The following is a 24,225-nucleotide window of genomic DNA, read 5'->3' as shown; positions in this document are numbered from 1 at the left end:
TTATCAGTGATGTTTGAATTTTGCTTTTGTTATGACTAGCTTGTGACTTGAAGGAGGACTGAAATCTAGCTGCAGAGTAGCTTCAGTCAAAATATGTGATGGGGACCACACAAAACTTCCTACCATTTTCCTGCCAGAGCCTTGCAGTCACAGCACCGCTGGGTCTTTGTACTCAATGTACAGTGGTGGTACCTGGGCTTCAGGATAAATAAGTGTGACTTACTGTAGGTTTTCTCATACCTGTGTTTGTTTAGGGTGTGCGTAGGGGTGGGTAGATCCACTGAAGTTAAATATGGGGACACCCTGTAGTCTTTGATCCAAACTAGGCTTCCTCAGTGCAAAGGTGGTAGAGGATTAAGTACCCAGGAGCAAGGTTCTTGGAAGTCAGAAAATGGAGTGGGGCAGTGGATTGAAAATGATGGAAGGGAAAATGTCCATTCATAAGAACAGCCCCTCCTCTCCCCCTTAACTCCCAAATCCCTTATGACAGGCTGAAGGCAGGCACGTATTTCTGCTGAGAATCCAGATGGGCGCCTTCTCTGTCTTTTAACAAGATTGGTATATATCCATCATTTAACAAAAACAACATTTCTGCCAAACTTCAAGGAAGGTTTTGTACCTAAGTACCAAAACATTTTGCATATGTATTATGGATTGAAGGTGGAGGGAAGTATGCCTGTTATCCGAGAGATTGAAATAACCTAGCTTTGACACGCAAACATTGGACAATTAGACAAAAGTGGATGGATGTAAGTGCTGTTATCCAGTGTCAACATTTTTGTGCCCAAATGTTTTGTGTGGATAGGCACAAAAAGTCCCAAGTAGAAAATTCATGTAGAACTGAAATAAGAAATGAGGCATTACGGTCGTGTTGGAATTGTGGCATGTGTGCTCCTGCATGGGAGCATCTTGCTCCTGCAGACTGTTATGTTCATTAGGGGAAAACGAGTCTGAATAGTTAAATCAAGCACCTTAAGAATAGGGAAATGCTATGATCTTCTACTTGAAAGTGGTACTTAGTTGCCTACCTAAAGTCCTTTGGGATCTTCCGAGAAGTCTTACCAACTTAATCCTTTAAATTCTAAGTCTTTTAAATCTGCTTCTAAACTGTACAAAAATATAGGACTGTACAAAGGCCCGTATTTCCTTGAAGGCTTCTCTCCTTTCTTTAGTCTCACTCCTAATGAACTGCTGTGACTTCAAACAAGGAAACATGATGACCCTATGCTGCTCAGTGTTTGGCAGTAGCAGGTTTTCAAACAACATGTCTTCATAACTTGGAGGCCAGGCGTTGCTGAGCGGAACAGATTTAGTTGCAGTAACCTTTCCTAAAATTATCTTGCTAATAAACAAGTGTCTCGGCAGAAATGTACCAGAGCAATGTGCAATCCCATGCTGTGTTGTATTCTGTTTCAACACACACCAGTAAATCCAGGTGATGAGTTTTGGATTTATATCTCTCTTGCTCACGATTACTGTGAGACAGTGCACAGAAGCACCTCAAAGGGTTTATAAGAGGGAAGCGTAGCACTTCATTATTAAAAACAAACAAGCAAACAAACCACAAACTATGCGCCAACTCAGAAATTTGCTTCTGTGCTACCTCCTTCTTCAGCCAGGCACAAAGCCTTGCAAATCCCATTGCTATGCCATCTCACAGTGCTAATAACACTGTGCAAGGGCGCAGGCACAGAAAAGCCTATCTTTTCACCTGTTGCTGGGTATTTAAACAAGATGCAACTGCAGGGAGCATACAGCAGTTGAAAAAGTTCTTTCAATTCAGTATTTATAGCCATGAAATGTGAAAAGATTAATTTTTAAAAAATTTACAGCATAATAGTTCAGATTTTTTACCTCAGTCATAATTTTTATATCACAGTCTTTATGTTAACACTAAGAACGGATTATGGAAATCAAAGAAATTGCATCAAAGCATAGTGAAAATGGCAATTATTACGGAGATTGGTTTAATTCAAAGTAAAATATAAAGTAACTTTAAACAATCTAATTTAAAATGAAATGTATTTAAAGTGTGAGTAATGAGTAAGATTTTTTTTTTCCTTTTAAAGTGAACAGAGCACTAGATCATGCAAAAGAAACAATACAATGGTTGGATATGCATTTAGAATGCTGCAATCTAAACGTGTAGAAACAGAGAAAATTTTGCTTTTCTGTTAAGAGTGCAAAATATCTATTTTTTTTTTCAAAACCTAGCTTCTTAACAGAAATTTGGCTTAAATAAAAATGAGTGTGGTGTCACTCGCATCACCAAAACTGCAGAGCTCCAGCCCTGAAGTTCTGAACCGTTTTTGACAGTCCTTTCACTTGTGCCCATCAGATAACTCCTTTCAGTGCCTTCTGAATTACAAAGAGAGACAAGTGACCACCAAACTGTGAGAGGATCACACAGAAAACTCCAAAAAATTGGAAAAACAAACAAACAAACAAACAAACAAACAAACAAACAAACCAAGCAAGCAAGCAGACAAACAAACCAACCAACCAACTAAAAAATACTATTGATTTTCTTGTGTGTGAAATACAGAATATTTCGAATTGTAGTATTCCTAAGAACAGAGTTACTAAAGTTGATCTTTCACTTGACTACAGAAGAAAATGGATATATCCTGTAAATAACAAATAAAATGAGACAGCTTGATACAAATATTTTACATTTATTGGAAGAGTACAGTAAAAAGGGAGGACTGCAGGCTCATTAGTGGTAACTGGTCCATAAGAAAATGCAGAGGACTATTCAAAAATGGTCTGCAGTTTACAAGAATACTGAAATTCTGTTTTGTATCAGCCTAGGAAAATAAAAAGTTAGCTTAAGTTCAAAAGTGTAACTTTAAAGTATATAAAAAAGGCAAATAAATAAAGTTAAAATGCAGATCTATTTAAAATTATAAAGGACAGACAACTGGCAACTGTATTACATAGTTATCCTTTTCAGACTTGCTTAAAAGTCAGATAAATTCGCAATGTTGGTTGTTTATTTTTTTATTTTTTTATTTTTACATGTGTACTTTTGGGAAGACGCACCCGTTTCCAGTGTTATGTATTATCAATCTGTTTCACAAATATATTATTTTTAAACAACAAAGAGTATAAAAGGTGCTTTACCTGATATTAAACTTGCTGGTGCATACTTTGGCACGAACTTGAAATCTAAATATGTATGCCAACCGTGCCCCACTCGGGATTAGTGGTGTCAAGAGTATTCTGTGTGTGCTAGTGGTTCAGCGAACCAACCTTCCCTCCTTCCCCAACACTTCTCCTCCATCTCCAGCCGCCTATAATAGTACAAAGGAAAAGAAACACATGCAACTGGAAAACAGCAGTCCTACAATTGTTAGTTCAAGTTTCATCTCTGGAAGTCTTTTGAATATGCATATAATTACACAGTCCTTTAGTAGAAGGTACAGCCAGTTGTCTATTTTTGGGTTTCAGTCCTCAGAATTTCTGTTTAGGTGTCTGCCTGACTTTGGGGCCCAATGTGATGAGTCTATTTCTTCCTATTCCATGTTTTCAGCACTTTAGTAAAAAATTAGGTGAGGACCTTGGTGGAATGAAACAGGTTAAGCTGTCAGTTACAGGCAATTGTTACACACCTAACAGCAGGATCAGGTATGCCTCTAGGTGGTAGGTACTGAAGAGTTTGAATTCCACCAAGCAGAAGGTGGAAGAAAGGTTAATAATGCAGACTCCCCCTTGTTTATCTCCTTCCCTGTTTGCCTGCATAGTGACAAAGAAAAAAAAAAAGTCTTTTGTCACTATTTCTCCATAAGCACTACAACTTTAGGCGATGTAAGGAATCAGCCTCACTCAGAGATACAGCAAACTTCAGTCTCCAGAGGATTTGTTAGTGACTTGTAGTGAGTGTAAGCATATCATAAAATGGTGCCATTCAGTCTGCAAGGCCTCTGCAGCATCCTGGCTGCATCTATGCTACCTATCAGGATGGCCAGAAGCACCTGGACCGGCTGCTTTAACTTAGCAGTTCTCTTTCTGGTAAATGTGAGAGGAAGAAGAAAGGTACAGTTCTACCTTCGTGTTGAATTCAAGCCCAGTACAAATATTACTACTGCAGGAATATTTTGTAGAACGAATACTGCTGTTGAAATTGCATAACAGGTTTTTGCTGAAACAATTACTTTTCTGATATTTAAAATGCATTAAAATATCAACTTAGACACCTAGTGAACTCCCTACAGACCTTTACTGACAGATCAGTGCTTATCTTCTGAAGTTGCAAGCCTTAGCTTTTGTTGGTAGTGGGGTATAATTATTGGTACAAATAAATGTTACAGACAGAAGTCAAATTTCTAATACCAAAATGGATAACAATAATGAAAATTAACACGCTGGAAATTTCTTGTAACTAAAAGGCTTGTTTGTGGTGAGGCTTAGTTGGAATTAAATCATTGTTACTAATTTCAAAGATAGTGTTTTGAATCTAGTCTGACAGCCAAATCAATCTTTTTTCCAGGAGCACAACCAGGCTCGTATTTTTCCCAATAAGAGCAGGATGCTCTGTGTCACAAACCAGGCAGTCAGAAATGTTGCTTTTTTGATGTCTTTTATGATATGTACAATTCATGATACATCCAGGGTCTGTAACTTGATTAGAAACATGATTTGAACAATGTGCTTCACCTTCACAGTTACTTCAATTTTTATATCAACACGTTGCCACGGGAATCAAGGTACAACATCAATATAATATTTTTGAGTCAAGCAAAAACAGGGATATATTTGAACTTTTCTGTTACAACAGTAACATTCTTGTAGTAAGTGCAAAGGCACCATGTGTGCTACATGGCATCATCAGAATTAAGAAACAGTTTGGAGTTGCAAAGGGCCAGATTATTACAGCAGAGCTCAGACAGAATTATTAACCTCTTGTACCCCTTTGTGAAGGGCAGAAAGATTCTTTAATAATTGAAGCACAGGATCGGAGTGAGCTAGTTTACATACCAGTAAGAAAAGTGTTTCATATTCTTACTAGATTTAATAATTACAGAATTCTTCGTATATTGGGAAAGAATGAGCTGACTATATATGAAAATAATAATGTGTATATATATATATATTTTTTTTTTTTTTTTTTAAAGTGGTGAAAAATTGTTTCCAATATTTTCAACATCTGTAATCTAGAAGGAATCTATGACCAATCTGTTTATTTTTTGTTTGTTTGCTTGTTTTCTTATAAAAAGCAGAATTGCCTTAAATTTATGAAGGGAAGCATGGAGAAGCGTGTGGTGTCTCTCCTACCCTACTAACAAAACATTGGCTTTATACTTGATCTTGATTATGCACTACAAAACTTCAGTTACGTACTTGATTACGTAGTACAAACTTCTGTAGTTCTGAACTAGATGGCAATTCCAAACAGTTGCAAGATAGGAACACTTTTTCCAAGCCTTCCTGCAGGTAGCAGCAGCGTGAGTCCTATGATACTACATTGGTTCACAGTTCATCTTTATGTCTAAACACAAAGCCAATTATTGCAAATTCTATTTACAAAGCATTGAACTTTGTAAATATGATGACAGAAGAAAAAAGGATGTAATGGCACCTCTGTGTTTTTACTCTGGGACCTCAGTCAACTGTATTTGCGAGCCCTGTTTATCTCCCCCCCCTCCTTTTTTTTTTTTTTTGTAAGTATGGGTAATAGTGGGGAAAATGTGGGAACTGCTAAGCTTAACTTGCTGTGCTTTTCACTGAAGCAGTCTTTACTTTCTGGGTCTGCTAGTGAAGTTGGGTGTTAATAATCTACAAATATACAAGGCTGAAAAATGGACAGAGCTAGAAATCACAGATGCATCATCTTTTTCAGTGGCAGTACTAGAATGAGCATTCAGAATTTGACCCTGGTTTCTTGTGTTTTCAACTGGAAACTTTCTGATTTTTAAGTTTTTTATTATTTATTTATTTTTATTTTATTTTGTAGCCTTTGAGGAGGGAACACTATCCTGGGAGAATTATAGTATAAGACTATAAATAATATTCCTTACTGATGTTATTTCAATGTAAAGTGGATAGGTTTTGAGGCTGATGCATTTTTCCTTACAGTTACTGCTGAATGTTCAAGAACTCAATTTTTTTGTAGTAATTTCTGGAGAAGGAAAATAGAAGAGAACTCTTTTAATTGAGCTGACATTTCAGATTTACTAGGTTGTTTGGAACTTCAGGAATACTGGACATCCCTTGGACTTTCTAATTACTAATTATTATTTATTTATGTATTTATTTATTTTTTTATTCCTGATAATTCTGAGAAGACAAAAAGTATCTTGTTTGGTAGAAGAGGTATTTCTCCCTGCATTCTTCCCTCCACATTATTCTAACCTGCCTAGCAAGAATGCCTCCAACAAATACGACATGTCCCTTTTTGCTTTAGGAAAAAGAAAATAATTGGTGAACTCTTATTTTAATAGTAAACTGCTTTATGCTTAGTCATAAAAATGTTACAAATACAAGAGCGCAGGCATACCAAACATTTCTGTCACCTACAAACAGGACAGCTGTTACAAAAAGTGGATGTTCCCAATTAGCCTCTTTCTTTTTATTCCACCTTTAAAATGAGTTATCACTACTTGTGACAACCAGCCATTTTCAGAACTACTGCTCTCAAATATCAAATGTGATGACTATTCACACACTAACTCGTCTCTTCAAATAGCTCACAGTTGAAAGTGCATCAGCAGCACTGCCATTTAGAGGACATGACAGTAAGAATAATGGAAACCAGCCTACCAGTTAATCACTGTTGTTACTATCCATGCAGCCACACATCTGGGAAAAGCTGGGGAGGAAGGAGGCATTTTCAAATGTTTCTGAGCTTTGGTTACTCTGTGTAACATCAGAAGTGGTGTTTTTTTTTTTTTTTTTTTTTTTTAGTCTTGTTGTTGTTTTGGTATGCTTTTTGTTGTTGTTAGTATCTTTGCAATGGGTGCAAAAGGCATAACAAAATAACAAAATGGTTAAAATAGATGTAACAGATAACAAATATATAACTTCATAGGAATCTTTACTGATGTGCTCCTAGGATGTAAGTACAGCAGGTGATTAAAAACATGAATTAAAAAACAACCTATTATTTCCTTAACTAGTCTTCTATTTCACTCACATAAATAGGATGAGACTTACTTTACAAACTGCACTTCTTACGGATAGCCTTATGGTGATATGCTTTCCAAAAACAACCTTAAAATATTAAGTAACTCAATAAAATGGTAGATCTTTGCTGAAGTTGAGAAGAAAAAATGCAGCATAACTTTAGACGTTAAATGCAAAATTACTTCATTGCTTTCATTAGAAACTAAAGAAGCTGTAAATTTCAAGGAGAATGTCTTGGTGGAGTGCTGATTTTGAAAGATCATACCTCTGCTGGAGTAAAGTTTGTTTTCAGACATGATACTTTTCAATATTTTACTTCCCATAGAACTGAAATGCTTAGGAATCCTCATGGTTTCACTGATGACTGAACTCTGAAGCTTACATCTGGGCTCAATTTCTGATGAAAACTACTGAAAGTGAGCATGTCTTCAGAACAATAAAAAAAAAAACAAAAAACCAAAAAACGACAACAAAAAAACACAATGAATGCAATTCCTCAGGAAAAAAAAAAAAAAAAAAAAGATGAAAATAACAGATAACCTGTTGAGTTCCATCTCCTATAGCAGACCCTTAGCAGTATTTGGAGTCCCTCCCCTTAAGCAGCACACACCATTCAGAGCTCCCTTGGACTCTGCCTGGTTGAGTGCAGGTGTAAAAACCTACTTGAAATACCATACTTCCAAAAGAGACTAACCCATTTTTTGTACACTCTCTAGAGCAAACCAAGCGCACAAACCAAATGATCAGTACCTTGGAAAACTCTGAATAATGCAAGACTTCGGTCATCAAAAGTTCACAGCAAGCATATATGGCAGCTGTGGTTCCTAAATACCATGTCTGTCTTAAATATTAAAGTTTGGAAATTGCCCTGCAAGAAGTTTGCATAAACTTAAAAAATTTTCCACAGTTATGGATTTCATTTCCTAAAGTGTATAATGGCAAAAATTATAAGTGAGATGTGAGGAACAAATTCTGCCACAAACACTGCTAAATTAATTACAAGGTAAAAAAACAAAACAAAACAAAACAAACACAAAACAAAAACCAGAACACATAATGTGTTTAAATTTATTTTATACCTATAAACTCTTTCTGGTATTCTCCCAAAAAGTGACTATTTTTTAACTGAACTGATGCTTACTTCAGCAGTAATAATACATCTTCTTGCTGCTATATAAACCCCCTGTTTTAAAGACTTTAAATTTAAATGGCAGTGTGATATGAATTACTAATGTTAACCCTTTCAGAATAAAATATGAATGTATACCTTATCTGCATGTGATAGTTAGGATGGTCACCAGTTAATTTAAGACAAACAAAAAAGTATTTTACTTAAAAAATACTTTTTTTTTTTTTTTTTCCTGGCAAGGTTATATAGTGAAGAAATAATTCTCTTCATAGAAGAAGAATATCAACTCTCCAGAGAAGCAATGAATGTTGACAGAGAAGACACCATTATCCTTACTTGCAGACTTTAGTGATGCATACATAATGTCCTGCAGTTGAATTAATCATGGGGTTGGGACAGGGATTTTTCTGTACTTTTGTGGTGCAGTTCTTAAATCTTAGTGCACTTACATTTACATTAGCATACTAGCAAATTAAGGCACAAACTTTATGTAATACTTAAAAGCACACAAACTAACAAGAATGCTTCCCACTGCTCTTGAAAATATCTTTGGGCTACTTGGAAATGTAGTATTAAAAAATATGTCCAGTACACTGGCAAGGAGGTTTACACTGAGGCCATCAAGTTTTTCCTTCAGGGGTATATATTTGCTTCCTTAGCTCCAAGAAAAAAATCCCTTCAGAAATCCAAGCATTCCCCATTCCTTATATTTGGTTGCTGACAGCTCCACCTCAAATGCAGGTGAGGTGCTACAGCATGCTCATTCTTTGTTTTATTTGGACACTAACTCCAATGTAACAAACTCTTCCAGACTACACGTATTTTGGTCACGCAAAGCCCTTAAAAATTATCACTCGGTACTACCACAAATACACTTTAAAGAGCAAAAATGCTGTGGACCATAGAAAAGTCAACTTAATAGAAATAAAAATGTAATGTAGCCAGACTTCACTACATCTCAATCCCATGGTAACAGTCAAGTATAGGGGTAATAAACATTCCAGATGCTGTGTTATTTTCAGTCTCTGTTTCTTACTTGCACTAGCAGTAATGGACATCTCTTGATCTGGATGTTTTAGGTAATTCATAAAGAAATTTTAAGCACCTTAAATCTGGAACTCAGACCAGGGTTCTGTAACTTGTTCCTATTTCTACACAGGGCCCTAGAAAATAATCCAAGCTAGAAAAAGGACACAAAGCCAGAGCAATAAACTGTACCTTTCCTCTTTCCCCCATCTACTGTCTTATAATGAGGAACCATTTTTTTTTATTATTTTTTTTATTATTTTTTTATTTTTTTAAACATTTTTAAATATATTTTTTAATTCCTGGTGGCATTTACAAGTTGCCTATCCCCATCTTTTGAAATCTCTTGAAGGTTAGTATTTCTCTTCTTTGTTCAGCCTGCCAGAGGCTTAAAATATACTTCCTTCTTTTGATTTCATGAATGACTCCTAATGCTATACAGACATAGTGTTTTCCTTTGTACACCATGCATGGAATGTACTTTTGCTTAGCAAAGCCTTAAGCTCTAGCTGCATACTGAGAATTATCACCAATTTAATGAAAAAAATCAGGATCAAAAGCAAATCTAGCAATTCACATTCTTTAACTTCTCTAAGAACAATGCTATTTATTACTGGTCACCTAATACATGCTGCTATCATTAGCAAACTTCTTTCTGCTGGCCTACTGTTTTTACATATTCTTTGGAAGACAGGTGATTTGCAGTATTTCTTAACTTAATAAATTTCTTAAGTCTTTCGTGTAGTAAAGACTTGATTTTTTTGTTGTTGTCGTTTCTTAAATAAACATAGGCAATTGTGAAAGAGACATATTACTGAATTTTGATGACTTCATAGGAAGTAGAAGCAAATCACATCAAAAGTCAGAAATACGTATTATAGCATGGTAGAAAATGGACATGTAACAATTTTCTACAAAAGAAAATTCTGGATTTCACTGTTTAGTAAGCAGGCTTACATCCAGAACCTAACTGACCTTTACTGTTGAAACAAACTGTCATTTAAAAATATCAGTTGCAGAAAGAATTTAAAAAATATAAAAGTTTCTAGTTGAAATACTTGTCAAAACTGTCTTCAGTTTTAAGGCCAACATGCATGACACAGTCACCATGTTAGAGTGCCGCTGGTGTTGACATCTGGGACAGGGATAGCAGAGTGAGAACACAGCGTTAAGTAGAAAAACTGTGAAAAATGTCACTAGCAGTTACTTGCTGTAAAACACATAAAAGCCACAGTCCCTTAAATCTATAGTATGTGCTTTCCTATTTACATGTAACCTAAATGACAATATTACTGTGACTGGATATATAGCATTTGGCAGTATATGTCCTTAATGCAGGTGTAGACATCGTTCAAGATGGCACGCATGTATATTAAAAAAACAGTTAATTTCAAAGTAATCCTAGAAGAATATTGCAAATAATGTTGTATAAACGCATAGTGTTTGAGGGGAGAAAATACTGGAAAATAAAGTCCCACACATTGAGTTTGGCACCAGTATATCACTATGTCACTTTCTTTTTGATTGAAGATAGCTCTTTCTGAATCTCACTGAATTTTGGACGGTTTTCTGGTTTGTAGTCCCAGCACCTCTGCATTATTTTATATATTTCTTCTGGACATTTTTGCGGAGCTGACATTCGGTAACCTGGTACACAAGAAAAGAAAGTATTTAGTATTGAAAACTGATACATATTGATGAATCTAAAAAGAAACGAGATAAGTTCAAGACCATTGAATTAAAACAGCTATTGAAGGTAAATTTTACAGGACTTGTAATACGAACAAAGTCTTCAATACATAACCCATTTGGATGGCTAAGTATCAAACTGATGTAAACTCGGGTACCAATGACATTTAATCTGTATAGGATGAATTGCCAGTATGCCTCTCATTGCTGAGGGCAGCAACCTGCATATAATTTTTTTCCTGTCTCTTAAGAAGCAGTTACCCCTCATAAGTTTTAATCCTGTCATGTCACCCAATGCTCCAACCCACTGGAAAAATCATTGATAGCTATTCAGATGGGAGGAGGTGATGGCGCAGCTAATCCTAGAAACCATTTCCAGGCACAAGAGGGATAAGGAAGTCATTAGGAGCAGTCACCCAATTTGATGGTTTTTCTGATGAAATCACCATATGGGTAGATAAAGGGAGAAGTGTGGGTATTGCCCACCTAACCCTTGGTAGGGCTTTTGGTACAGCATCCAATTCAAACCTCATGGAGAAGCAGCTGAAATATGGACTGGGTGGGCCAACAGTGAGGTGGACTGAAAATGTGCTGAGCAGCCAGACCAGGCAGTGGACAGCACAGTGAGCTGGTACAAAGGACCCTACAGCTAATGCAGCTCTGTGACTCCAGGCTTACTGCACAATTCTCCGTATCTCTCTTTCTAAATCAGAATATAAATGACAGTAGACTCAGACAAGAGGTAAATCTAAGAACTATTTTTCTTTTTTTTTTTTTTTATATCGTATGCTTCTGCTCAAGGTGCTGGATTAATGCATGCAACTTCAAAGGAGAACAGCCAGGCTTTAGGATACTTACAGATAATATGAAACTCACTAAAAATTCTCTTCTTCACAAAGTTGCCTATAGAAACTAATTGTTCAAAACAGTGACGGCAACAACTACTTTTTGTTCTTAAAATGAAGTGATTCTGTATGGTCATTTAGGATTGAAATTATCCCGGTTCAACACAAGCATTAAGGTGACTAAATTTACTGATGATTCTTACTGATTGAGTAATTGAGACAGACAAGATCAGGAAGAAAAGCTAGAGCATTTTTTTCTCTGACTATTCAAACAGAAAAGCTATAATTTTGTGAAAAACAAGAAAATAGGCAGATACAATAAATGACAAAAAAAAATAGGCTAAAAGGAATGCTTTTCATTTTCAAAAGGACTTATTCAGTATAAAAAACTGAATAGGCATAAAATACTTCTTAATTTCTGAATTGTACCAATTTTGAGAGATTATTCTCAGTGGATTCAAACAGAATCTCAGTAACTAGGTAATAAAACTTGCTTTCACAAATATGCTTCTGCTCTGGAAACGACTAGATTTTTTTCTTTGGCCTTTTAAGGACAAGCTTTAGTGGTCACCTACAGTGATTATAATAATAATAATAATAATAATAATAATAAAAAGACTTCTTTTAAAATCATTTAGCAGTTTTACTTGCTTAGAACCTGTTTACACATATAGAGGAAGCACAGTTCTGAAATGTCAATAAAAATGATGACAATCAATCAAAGTCCTGAAACCCTGCTCACAGTTATTTGCTACTTTAAATAAAAGCCCTTTGATTATTTTCTAGGAGAGAAATACGGCTCTCACTGCTCAAGCAGCTTACCATTTTCCACTGTAATTGCTAGAATTTTGTCTGTAATGCTTTAATAGAGAAGATGGAATGATACAGACTTTTTCTTCCAGCAGTTTAGAATATTTATACCTGCATTAGCATAATCTTAAATAATTCATTCTGGTCAAGCCTCTGCTTTGCACAGCAGTAAATCCACTTCTCCATCTCACCTTTTAGTTATATATGTTCTATATACAGATAACATGATGTAAGTCTTTCCTCCTTTAAGTCACTGGTCAATATACTCCTTTTTTCAAGAAATCTATAAATCAGACTGCTCTTCACAGAATGCCAGATTTAGCAATTAAATTATCTCATAATATTGTTGATAAAATTGCTGAGCAACTGATATGCTATTTCTTTGCTATTTTTATATGGTATGTACTACGTCCTTCTGGATTATACAGCATTTTATTCATTCCCTACCTTTCTCAACTTGTTCTCGTGCTTGTTGATTGGTCATTCCAGGGTATGGGCATACTCCTAAACTGAAGGTCTCCCAGAGGAGTATTCCAAAGCTCCATACATCACTCTCAGATGTATATCTCCCTGAGAAAAGGAGAAAACACACAGCTTATCCTTTAGAGAAATTCATGCTTCAGATGATTACAGCCACATATTTTTTGTCAAGTTTTATATTGGCAAGCTTTAAGCAGAACAAAGTTGCAGCTACTAAATAAACATTCTGCAAATATCATAGTTTCCAGCATTTACAATGGTAAACAAGTTATCTTAAGGTCAATACCTAGGAATAATATAAGCTGACTTGAAGTTTTAAGAAGTTTGACGGACTTGTTACATACAGCATATGGCTGAGAAGACCTTACCATGTCAGTTATTTCCTTACAAGTTAAGAATTCTTTACCTCTTACTGTCCAAAACTAATTTTGTTCTTCTTTTAACACACACACACACACACACACACACACACAAAAAAGATCAAAAAGATCACACCCCTTCACTTCAACTCTGAAGATACTTCTTAGAAATTACCTTTCCCACTTCCCTAATATAGAATGGCATATTCCAACCACAGCTGATATCCCCTAAATTGCCCAGAGAACATCGGATTCTTAATTGAGAAAATACTTTCTGAAAATTAATGTATAGTTTCCTCAACTGTTGTTTAATTTGAACCCTGAAGAACTGATGCTCCCAATCAGTTAAAGGAAAAGAAAAAAAAAACATCAGGCCTGCTGGTTCTACTGTTTTCAACTATGCTTCAGAGACAGAAAAAAAAATAGATAACTGAATTCCAAACCTCTTTGTGTAACAAAAGCTTTATGTTATGGAAGGTGAGATCTTGGAGAAAATACTACTGTTGTCCCTGTTGGATTCACATTAAGAAAGGTACTGCATCACAAAGTGAAGGCTGCAAGACCTTTGCAGCAGCAGGACTTATGAAAATGTTAACTTAAAAATCCATTTACCATATTTCTTTCATCAGCTTTGATGCGTGTATTTCTGTTGCATACTATTATATTGTGTATGTCTTTGTTCTTAAAATTATATGCATGCTTGAGAATGTATTGTTTGTTCATGTCCAACCACTGAACAAACCAAACTAAGCCACTTCTCACTAGAAAAAAGGAAAACACATGTAAATTGTAGTGACAGTTCTTGGTACGACAACCGTTCTGACATCAGAAAGTTCAGTTTACTGTAAACTAAGTATCACTTCCAGCTGTGCTACATTTGCTAGTGTGCCTAGTAGATGGTAATTATGGACATTCACTACGCTCTTTGCTGCAAGATTAGTTTTCTTGTCTACATATCAACTCTCTTCAGAGTTTGGCATCCAGTAATTTAACACTTTTCATTGAAATCATTCAGTAAATACAAGATAGGTGATTAGCTTTTTAAAAACTAAAATAAATAAATAAAAAAAAGAAAATACATGTTTTTCACTGTTAATTAGCCTTCCAGCTACGCTATTATCTGGGGGAAAAAAAGAGAAAAAGGAAAAAAAAAGCTTATTCATTCATAGAAAAAAAAAAAAAGCAGTGATTTATTAACATAACAAACAACATGAAGTTGTACTCAAAAAACATAACTACTAAATGTGTATTTGAATTCTGAGAGAACCATAAGCAAAAATATCCTACACTTGACATATATATCTTATCTTTATTAAGAGCTTTTAAAGCAGTTTTTCTACTTGCTGAAAGTGATGGGAATCATGTAGCTCCAAGCAAAAATAATGTTAAGGAATGGCACTGAACAGTACCCACTGAAGCTGAGGTTCAGTCTTCCACAAACTTCAGAAGCATTATGTTTTCAGGCACAACTCTCTAACCACTCCACTTCTCCTAATCCAATTTCCAGAATTCACAAATTCTTTTTTTTTTTTTTCCTTTTGTTTTGCTTGTTTGTTGTTGTTGTTGTTGTTTGTTTGTTTGTTTCCTTTTTTTGAACTACTATTTATTTGTTGTGTAGTGTGAATTCAAAGGTGATTAAAAACCTAAATTTTTCTTATTTTCTTAAACACTGTATCATTCATGTGATGGGCAAATTACCCAATCCCTCATCTTCCAACCTTTAAATTTTGCCACTATGAACTAGCACAAAGAGTGGCTGCCAAGTAGTTTTGAAATATTGAAGATTTAGTTCGGTTTCAGTCTGGTATCCTTAAATACCTTCAGTGTTACCTACACAAATGAATGCAGTACTTAGGACCACATTATTAGGATTGTAAAATGCAAAACAAATACTTCTACTTGCATCTTTCTAGTGAGAAGAAAAGAAGATCCTTCAAAAACACCCAGAAACCTACTACCACATTTTGAAAGTTAAATATGAGACTGCTGAACATATTCAGAAATGTTTGAGATAACTTTTTTTCAAAATGCTACAGAAAATCACTTAAAACTGGTTGGATACAGATACATTTTAGGAAACACCAACTTGATTTTAATCAGCTGCAGTTTTGTGCCCAGTAATCTGCATAAAAATACCCTCAAAATTAACGTGTTGTCATGTAAGACAGTTTCCTGCTTTGTGTAGTTCACTGGACTGCATATGCCTATAAACACTATGTTTCTATCATATATATCAAATAAACTGTATGCACGTCTGAAATAATGAAAATTATTTCAACTTTCAAAACACCAGTTGTAGTAGAAAAAAAACACACAGAAGAGAAAGTGTATTACACAGTAAACACTAGTAACATTAGCACCTCTGAGAATAATTGATACTATAAGCTCTCTTAGTGTAACTACATTTATTTTTAGCCTTACAAAAGGAAGATCAGCTTACTATGTAATGGCATTAACTCCTGCAAAACTGTTAATGAAGTGAAGCATTTTGCTCTCAGTTGTGAGCCATAAAGTTATGATTTCCAATCCATGAGTTTAAACAGAAGCTTTAAGAGATCATAGGAATATTTACAGATGTTTCAAATAAAGTATTTAAAACATTTTTTCTTCTAAGAAATCAAGTAAAGATCTGGTTGGGAGAAATGCATTCAGAGTACGACATCATTCATTTAATATGCTGATTCTTCACAGCACACCTAGAAAATCTAATTTTTTCTAGTTCCACCTGGAAGCTAAAAAGCTAAATACAGCAGTTTCTATTTTTGTTTTGGAAAAACTACCCACATAGTAAGGACCACTTCCCTTAAGCAGAAATAATGGCATTTTCGTCCATGATAACAGCATAGCAATTTATAAAAGTGGAGGTAAAGAAAAGCTGCAGTTGAAAAAAATATATAAAGCAGTGACTTTATTCCTCTCAAATGCAATGACTTATCTAACATGGAATACTAATATTTTCTACCATTTTCAAAGAAATGCTAGAGCAACCACTGCCATAAATATGCAGAACCTGCCACTCATTTTGCTAATGATTTAGATGACAAACTAGGCCATCCACTAGGATCAGTTGGCAACAAAACCAGAGCATTATTTTATTGCTACATAATAACAATTCTGATGTTGCTACCTTCTTCTTTTGGAGTGTGGAACAGTATTTTATATACAAATGAGGTTAAAATATTTAGCCTCATTACACATTAGCATATTTGAAACATTTTTATTTGAACAGAGCATTTGTATTGGGTTTATGTGGCAAGGCTTTGGTAGCAGGGGGCTGCAGGGGTGGCCTCTTTTAGTTTGCTTTTAGTTTCTCACTGCTCTAATCTGCTAGGGATAGGCAATAGATTATATTAGTCTCCATTCCTTGAGTCTGTTTGGCCCATGATGGCAACTGGGGAGCCGTCTCCCTGTCCTTGTCTTGAGCCTTGAGCCCTTCTCATCCTATCTTCTCATGCTATAGGTGTTTTTGCAAGAAGGTACACATTCATCCTTACCATAGTTGAGGGCTTCTGGGGCAGTCCACTTGATAGGAATCTGCTTTAAGCCTGATGATGAATACACTCCATCATCTTCTTGACGAGACATTCCAAAATCGCTTATTTTCAGTATGTTGCTTTCACCTACCAAGCAGTTCCTTGCAGCCAGGTCTCTAGGTTAGAACAAGACAGAAACCACAACATTTTTACAAATTTGAAAATACTTAAGAGCATTGAAACTGTGAAGAACAACATGAAATGGATTATTAGGTCTTTTCTACCACAGCTGAACTGGCCAGTAAAAGCAAGTACGTCACCGTGTCGCCTTCACAGGCCAGTAAGAGCAAGTATGTCACCATCACCAGTTCAGTGATGAAATGAGCACAGGTGAGGCTGTTGTGCCTGATCAATGCCTTGATTGTGGTGCCCTGGTGCTGGCAGGGGGCTGTGGGGCTGCTGATTGGGGTGAGGCCAGGGCTGCCCCATGCCGACACAGCCAGTTCCTGACGGCTCCAGCGGCCTCACCGCAGGGCATGGCCAGGCCCCACAGCCCAGATGCCTTGGGGAAATGGGTTTAAGAGAGGAAGAAAATGGTGCTTGTGGGGGAGAGGAGCATGGAGCAAGTGTGAGAGAACCAGCCCTGAACAAGGAGGGCAGGAGGTGCTCCAGGTGCCACAGCAGAAGTTCCCCTGTGGCCCGTGGAGAGACCATGGCGGAGCAGCTGGGCATCTCCTGAAGGACTGCAGCCTGTGGGAGGCCCCACACAGGAGCAGGGGAAAAGCATCAGGAGGAAGGAATGGCAGAGTGGCTGGGATGAACTGAGCACAGCCCCCACGCCCCATCCCCCTGTGGTGCCTGTGGGGTGAGGAGAGGTAGAGGAGTCAGGAAGGAAGGGGTGAAGTTGAGCCCTGGGAGAAGGGAAGGTCAGGGGGGAAGGCGTGCTAGTTTTTGTCTTTGTCTGTCACCATCCAAACCTAATTTATTTGTTAATAAATTGAATTAAAGTTTCCCAAGTCACGTATGTTTTGGCTGTGATGGTATTTGGTAGGTGATCTCCCTGTCCTTTAATTGACCCACAGGCTTTGTCATCTTACTTCCTCCCCCTGTCCTGCTGAGCAGCGGGGTGAGAGGGCAGCTGGGTGGGCGTCCAGCAGCCAGCCAAGGTCAACCCACCACAACTATCCATGAAGTTCACAGAATTTTTAGGAGGAAAAAAAAAGAGTTAGAACAATAAAAATTTGATCTGTAACGCTACCTACAATTCATGGGCAAAGTATTTTAAAACTAAATTTACAGTGTTTGTTTCCAGCTTAAACAGCTAATATTCCATGATAACTACATTAGCTTTCATGCTTTGGACTGGAGCTGTAGCACAGTTTTGAAGCGAATCCCCTGAGCATTTAATGCACATTGGTTTTGAAGAGAGATTTTGATGCACGGAAACTACATCATTTTTGGAAGATGTCCAAGGAAGAAGGTGTGCACCAAATTTGTCTCCACACCTAAAGCAGAAAAAAGGGTCTGAACCAATGACAGCTTCAAACACTATGAATGGTGGCGACATCCAGCACAGAGGCCCAAAGTGAATTTAGTCTGAAGTAGAAGTCTTGATCCATATATATATATGTTAAAGTTTTTATGTCTAAAACTACTATGGATCATTTGATCCATATTGCTATTGCACTGCATTTTGTGTTATGTAGACAGAGCATTTGTTTCAGGGTAGTTATTAAAATAGATCCAAACATTTAAACTGTAGCTGACTCACACAAGATTTCTACCAATAAGAACATTTATGTATCTCTAGCATGATGCTCTGTGCAATTATTCTTGCAGCTAGAGAAGATGTACCACTTAAAAACATCTGAAATCACCATTTCCAGCTGAAGATATGCATGTGTAATATGCACCATGGTATACAGTTTGATGTTAGCATGTTATACTGTTCAGTGAAAGTAAGAGGTCTGTAAAACAAAATCAAATTATTATTGCTTATATTCAAGTAAAATGTATCACCACGAAACTTCAAGAATTTATAGCTGAAGTTCCAATCATACTTTAATTATGAGGTATGTTTTTTTTGGTCATTTTACTTCATTTAGTCTAAATTTTGTGACAGATGCACATGAGTAGTGGAAAAAGTAGTAAGTAAAGAACAGTAAAAATAAGTAACAGTTATATCTGAAAGAAAATTCATGGAGTTAATTAATATCGAGAACACCTCCTTATCTGAGTCAGACCTAGTATTTAAACAAGTTACTTAGAAAAACCTAAGTAATGAGCTCTTTTTAGGTTTATTCCTCATATATAAACCTGATTATTAGGGAAAATACATAGAACATAGTACACAGTCTTTGCTTGTATGCAAAGATTACACTCAGTTCACATAGTTTTTGCCTGTTTTGTTTGTACCAGTTTTCTGTTTCTTTCAGAGTCACCTAGAGGAAGCATTTTTCATCATTACTAGAAATTTACAAGTACACTTCCAAGAAAATCAAACTGGTAGAGCTTGTGACATTGTATTTTGAATATACATATACATAAATTAACATTAGATCTCCTGAAAAAAAAAACACAGACAAAACAGTTTTGCTTCAGGAAAGTGATTTTCAAACTGTCTGTTACCAGGGAATGGGTCACAGAATGATACTACTCAAGCTGCCACCCTGTACATGAGCACCAAGAGAGGAATCATGGGCCACTGGTTAGCTAATGGCCCACAGCTTGCGCGGGTGGACACCAATGTCAAGTCCACCATCGATCTTTCTGGGCAAATTGCTGGTTCTTTATTTTTATCTCAGTTACCCATCTATCAAATAGGGAAGTATTCTCATTGCTGTCTTCCACAGAACATCAATAGAATTTTATGAAATAGTGAGTGTTACTAGCAGTAAGATAGAAAAGGATGCATTGTAAGATAGATAAAACATAACTTACTAGTAAGACTACAAAGAGCAAAATAAATACAGTAGTAATGGTTATGAGTCTCCAAGTATTAATACCTTTTTTTTTTCTCTCAGCTAAAACTCCCAAACTTCTGAACCTGTAACAGTATGTACTACTTTTAAGACATCATTTGCATCAATAAAGCCTTTTGAGACCTTAATATGTTTACTTCTGACTTAAGTAGATTTGCTCTATTCCTTTCTCATGTGTCAGGTATGCTCTTTCTCTCACTAATTTAGAAAACACTTTAGATGTGAATTTTTTCTTTCCCTTTCTCACCTTAGTCTTTGGGACTTTCTAAGTCTTTGGGTCTTTGGGTCTTCTGGGACTTAAAAAGTCAAAGGGACTTTGTAATCACAGAATGGTTGAGGACCATGTCTAGGAGGCTTTAGAGTATCTCCATGGAGGAAGAGACCGTTCTCTGCCACAAAAGCCCGATGCTGGCTTGTGTTCAGCTCGCTGCCCACCAGGACCCCAGGCCCTTTCTGCAGAGCTGCTTTCCAGTTGACCATTCCCAACCTGGTACTGGGGCTGTTCCTCCCCCCAGGTGCAGGACTCTGCCCTTCCCCTTGCTGACCTGCATGAGGTCCCTCTCAGCCCATGTCTCCAGCCTGCTGGGGTCCCTCTGGTGGCACCTCAGCCCTCTGGTGCATTGGGCAGTTTGGGGTCATCTGCAAACATGCTGCTGCATCACGTACATCATTAATAAAGACGTTAAATGGGACTTGTTATTGACCCCCAGGGTATTCTGCTTGTTACTGGCCTCCAGTGAGACTGTACCACTGATCACCTCCCTCTGGGCCTGGCTGTTCAGCACATCTTCAGTCCACCTCGCTGTTGGCCCACCCAGCCCATATTTCAGCTGCTTCTCCAAGAGGTTCTAATGGGATGCGGTGCCAAAAGTCCTCCTGAAGTTTAAGTGGGCAATACCCACTGTTCTCCTTTTATCTGCCAAGATGTCATTTCATCACAGAGGTGATCGAGTCATAATTATCAAGAGTAATCCTTTCAGACACTTACTTTTCTTATCCTTGTGAGGAGTTGTTTCTTGGAGTACAAGCAACTCGCAATGTTTAGCAGATACAGTGATATTTAAATCATGCTAAATCGCACCAAAAGTTCTTTTACGTCACACTTTTAGTAACTTGCCATTCAGTGGGGTGAAGCAGCATGAGTACAGTGTCATTCTCAGTGCTTCACCTTCAGCCACTTCAGTTTCTGTAATTTCATCTACTGTGAATGTATTTTTCAGTATTTTTTTTCCTATTCTCTTACTTGTAATGTCTTCACAATGTCTATGTGTTTAACATTTGCTATTTCATTCCCAAGGCTTAAAAATGCCCTCAATATTAGGGTATCTTGTTAGCATTTTTGCTGTCATTTTACATCTGCTTCGTATCCTCAGTGATTTGTTGTATTTGCATTTTTAAAAGCTTTTTAAAAAACATCAACACATTAGCGCTACCTCATGCTTTCCTTTTTTTTATTCTGAGGGGTTGCTATGATTTTTTGACATATTGCATACAGCTTCTTCATTGCTTCTCCTCGTGTCTGATGGTCTCCTTTAAGATGATATTCATATTTTTCAGCCCAGAAACAAGACAAAATAACCAAAATTGTACTATGGCCACTATGATTTATTACAGAATTTATAGCTATAATCTGAAATAAGTCGGGACATCAGAAAGTATTACTTCCATTGCTTTAAATTAGTAAGTTACAGCTTTAATTTTCTTCCAGTTTCCAGGATCCTAAATCATGTAAATTTGCTACTGATAAATGAAAACAGCTCTACCATAATATTGTTATGGTGCTTATAGAATACCCTTTGCATCTTAACCTTCCATATGAAGTACACAGAATAGGGTTTCATTCAAGAGTCAGTATATATGATAGATGACATTTCAAGCATTTGTTTGAAAATTGTATACATAGAGCTGATAACAGAAAACAACTGTGAAGAGTCACTATTACAAACTATTACAGATAATTTCAATGTTAAATATCTGTAGTAATTCATCTAACTTTCTAGACAGTCATTAAAAAAGCACACACATAAAGAAAGTGAGTATGTTCTATTTGTTTTCTTTCTTCTCTATAATGGTACCTAAAGCACACATCTTGAAACAGTGCAGATATAATTGCATTAGGTGCCTCTCTCTACATGGGGCATTGTTTTGCTTCTCATGCAGCATTTTCTACTTGCTTCAGTAATTCCATAAAATCAATATATATCTTCTTTAACATAGAAAATCAGCAAATATTCCTTATTTCACATTGTGAAAGCTGTACAAATTGGGAACAAATCACACTGATCCTCTATAGAACAAGTTTGTTACTACAAGAGAAGCTATGACTCTCACTATTTAATACCATGATTATGCAAGTTCCTAGTGCTATTAGAAACAAATGCTTTCCCTCCAACTACTAGAGAATAAAAATTAATATGTAAATCAGAGATCTGAGTTTTAAGCAGTTCCTCTAAATGCAAACAGGGCACTGACTACAAATCACTAACAGGGGTTGAATACGCTGAATCTGCGAGAGAGAGATCATACAAGCCTTTTGCTAAAAATTCAATAGCAAGTTAAAGAGGAAGTAGAGGCAATTCCTCTGTGCTGGGAGTTGTTACCATCTGGATTCATGTCTGTCAGTGAAGAAATAAACCACATAAACTTTTCTCTAAGGACTCTGCTCCCCTTCCTCCACCCCCCAGAAGAAATACACTGAAAGTAATACCTAGTATTTGAATGGGATTCCATCAATTAAAGCAAAACAAAAGCGTAAACTCATTACTAAAGCAGCAGGACAGACTGCCTCACCGAACTAATTAGCCATTTTATAGCCCCTCCCTGGATCATGGAGTTAAAACACTCCTAGGTGATAAAAGCAAGCAATTAATTAGTGAACAGGATCAGTTTATCCCCTCTGCACATTTAATTCAACCAAAACAGTCTACTACCTGATCAAAAAAGGAGTGGCAGGTCTACAAGTGAAACTGCAATTTTTTTGTGGACTATAGACACTACCTCTCCTTCGACCACATTAGATAATGTTCAGTGGTGGCAGCCAACTAAGTCAAATTATACCTATTTTGAAACTGTCTTGATACACACACGATGCTCATTTTGCTATACATGGAGACCACAGTCAAAATTATATGTCTTAATAACAGACTGGAAAAGTATTAGAAGGTCATAAATGACAGCACAGAACACTTCAAAACTTTGAAGTGTTCTGTGCTGTCCTCCCCCTTTTACACTTTGTGTTCTTGATTTCTCCACATTAGTTCATATATCGTTATGAATACTAGAGAATTCTAAGAAAACAGTGATTAACTGTGTGGTGGTTTTACCCTGCTGGGCAGCCAAACTCCACCACAACTGCTCTCTCACTCAGAGAGAGAGTATGCTGGAAAGAAAAAAAGAAAAAAAAAAGCTCCTGGGTTGAGATAAGGATAACTTAATTAAAGGGAAAAGGAAGAGGGAAACAACAACAAGAAAAGGCCTTGAGGAAGCAAAGAGAAGGTGAAAAAAATTACTTTCTACTTCCCATCAACGAGCAATGTTTTGGCATGTACCAAGAATCAGGGCATCAATACAGGAATCAGGGTGTAGCAGTTGTTTGGGAGGACAGACCTTTTCAAAATGCGAGTCCCCCCCTTTTATTGCTGAGTGTGACACCATATGGCACAGAGTACCCCTTAGGTCGGTTTAGGTCAGCTGCTCTGGCAATGTCCCCTCCCCACGTCTTGCCCACCCCCAGGCAACTGGCTTGGGTGGTTAGAGGGAGCCATGGTCATAGGGTCATAGAATCATTCAGGTTGGAAAAGACCTTTAAGATCATCTGGTCCAACCACCACCCTGCTACCAATGTCACCCACCAAACCATGTCCCTAAGCACTAGGTCAAACAAAATACCCCCAGGGAAGGTGATGCCACCACCAACCTGGGCAACCTGTTCCAACGCCTGACTGCTCTTTCTGAGAAGAAATGTCTCCTCATTTTCAATTTGAACCTCCCCTGGCGCAACTTGAGGTCATTCCCTCTTGTCCTATTGCTAGTTTATCTGTGAGAAGAGGCTGACCCCCAGCACCCCACACCTTCCTTTCAGGTAGCTGTAGAGAGCTGATGCTTTACCAGCAGCATTCAGCAATAGACACAACACTGGTGTGATACCAATGCTGTTCTAGCTACAAGTGCAGAGCACAGCACTGCAGGGAAAGTTAACTCCATCCCAGCCAGTCCCAGTACAAGTTGTAATACTAATAATCACTTCTCTCTGTTCCTCATATTATACACCTCCACCTTCATTCTCACAGAAGAACAGGGCTATGAAAACAG

General features: G+C 37.0%; 1 protein-coding gene across 6 annotated transcripts in view; it reads right to left on the bottom strand.

The window, feature by feature from the left end:
• Nucleotides 1–2,655: 2,655 nt before the first annotated feature.
• FER (FER tyrosine kinase) overlaps nucleotides 2,656–24,225 on the bottom strand; it is a 190,207-nt gene continuing 168,637 nt past the window's right edge. For all 6 annotated transcript variants that reach the window (XM_084504774.1, XM_084504779.1, XM_084504776.1 and 3 more), the window contains 3 exons: nucleotides 16,955–17,109; nucleotides 13,069–13,191; nucleotides 2,656–10,924 (listed from right to left, as the gene is read on the bottom strand). In XM_084504774.1, coding sequence (XP_084360900.1) covers nucleotides 10,782–10,924; nucleotides 13,069–13,191; nucleotides 16,955–17,109 — 421 coding nt within the window. In that variant the 3' untranslated portion in view covers nucleotides 2,656–10,781. The remainder of the gene's footprint in view (nucleotides 10,925–13,068; nucleotides 13,192–16,954; nucleotides 17,110–24,225) is intronic.

Source organism: Aythya ferina (genome assembly GCF_964211825.1).
Source record: "Aythya ferina genome assembly, chromosome: Z".
Lineage (NCBI taxonomy): Eukaryota > Metazoa > Chordata > Aves > Anseriformes > Anatidae > Aythya > Aythya ferina.
The sequence above is the reverse complement of the archived record's forward strand: the minus strand, read 5'-3'. Positions and strand labels throughout refer to the sequence as shown.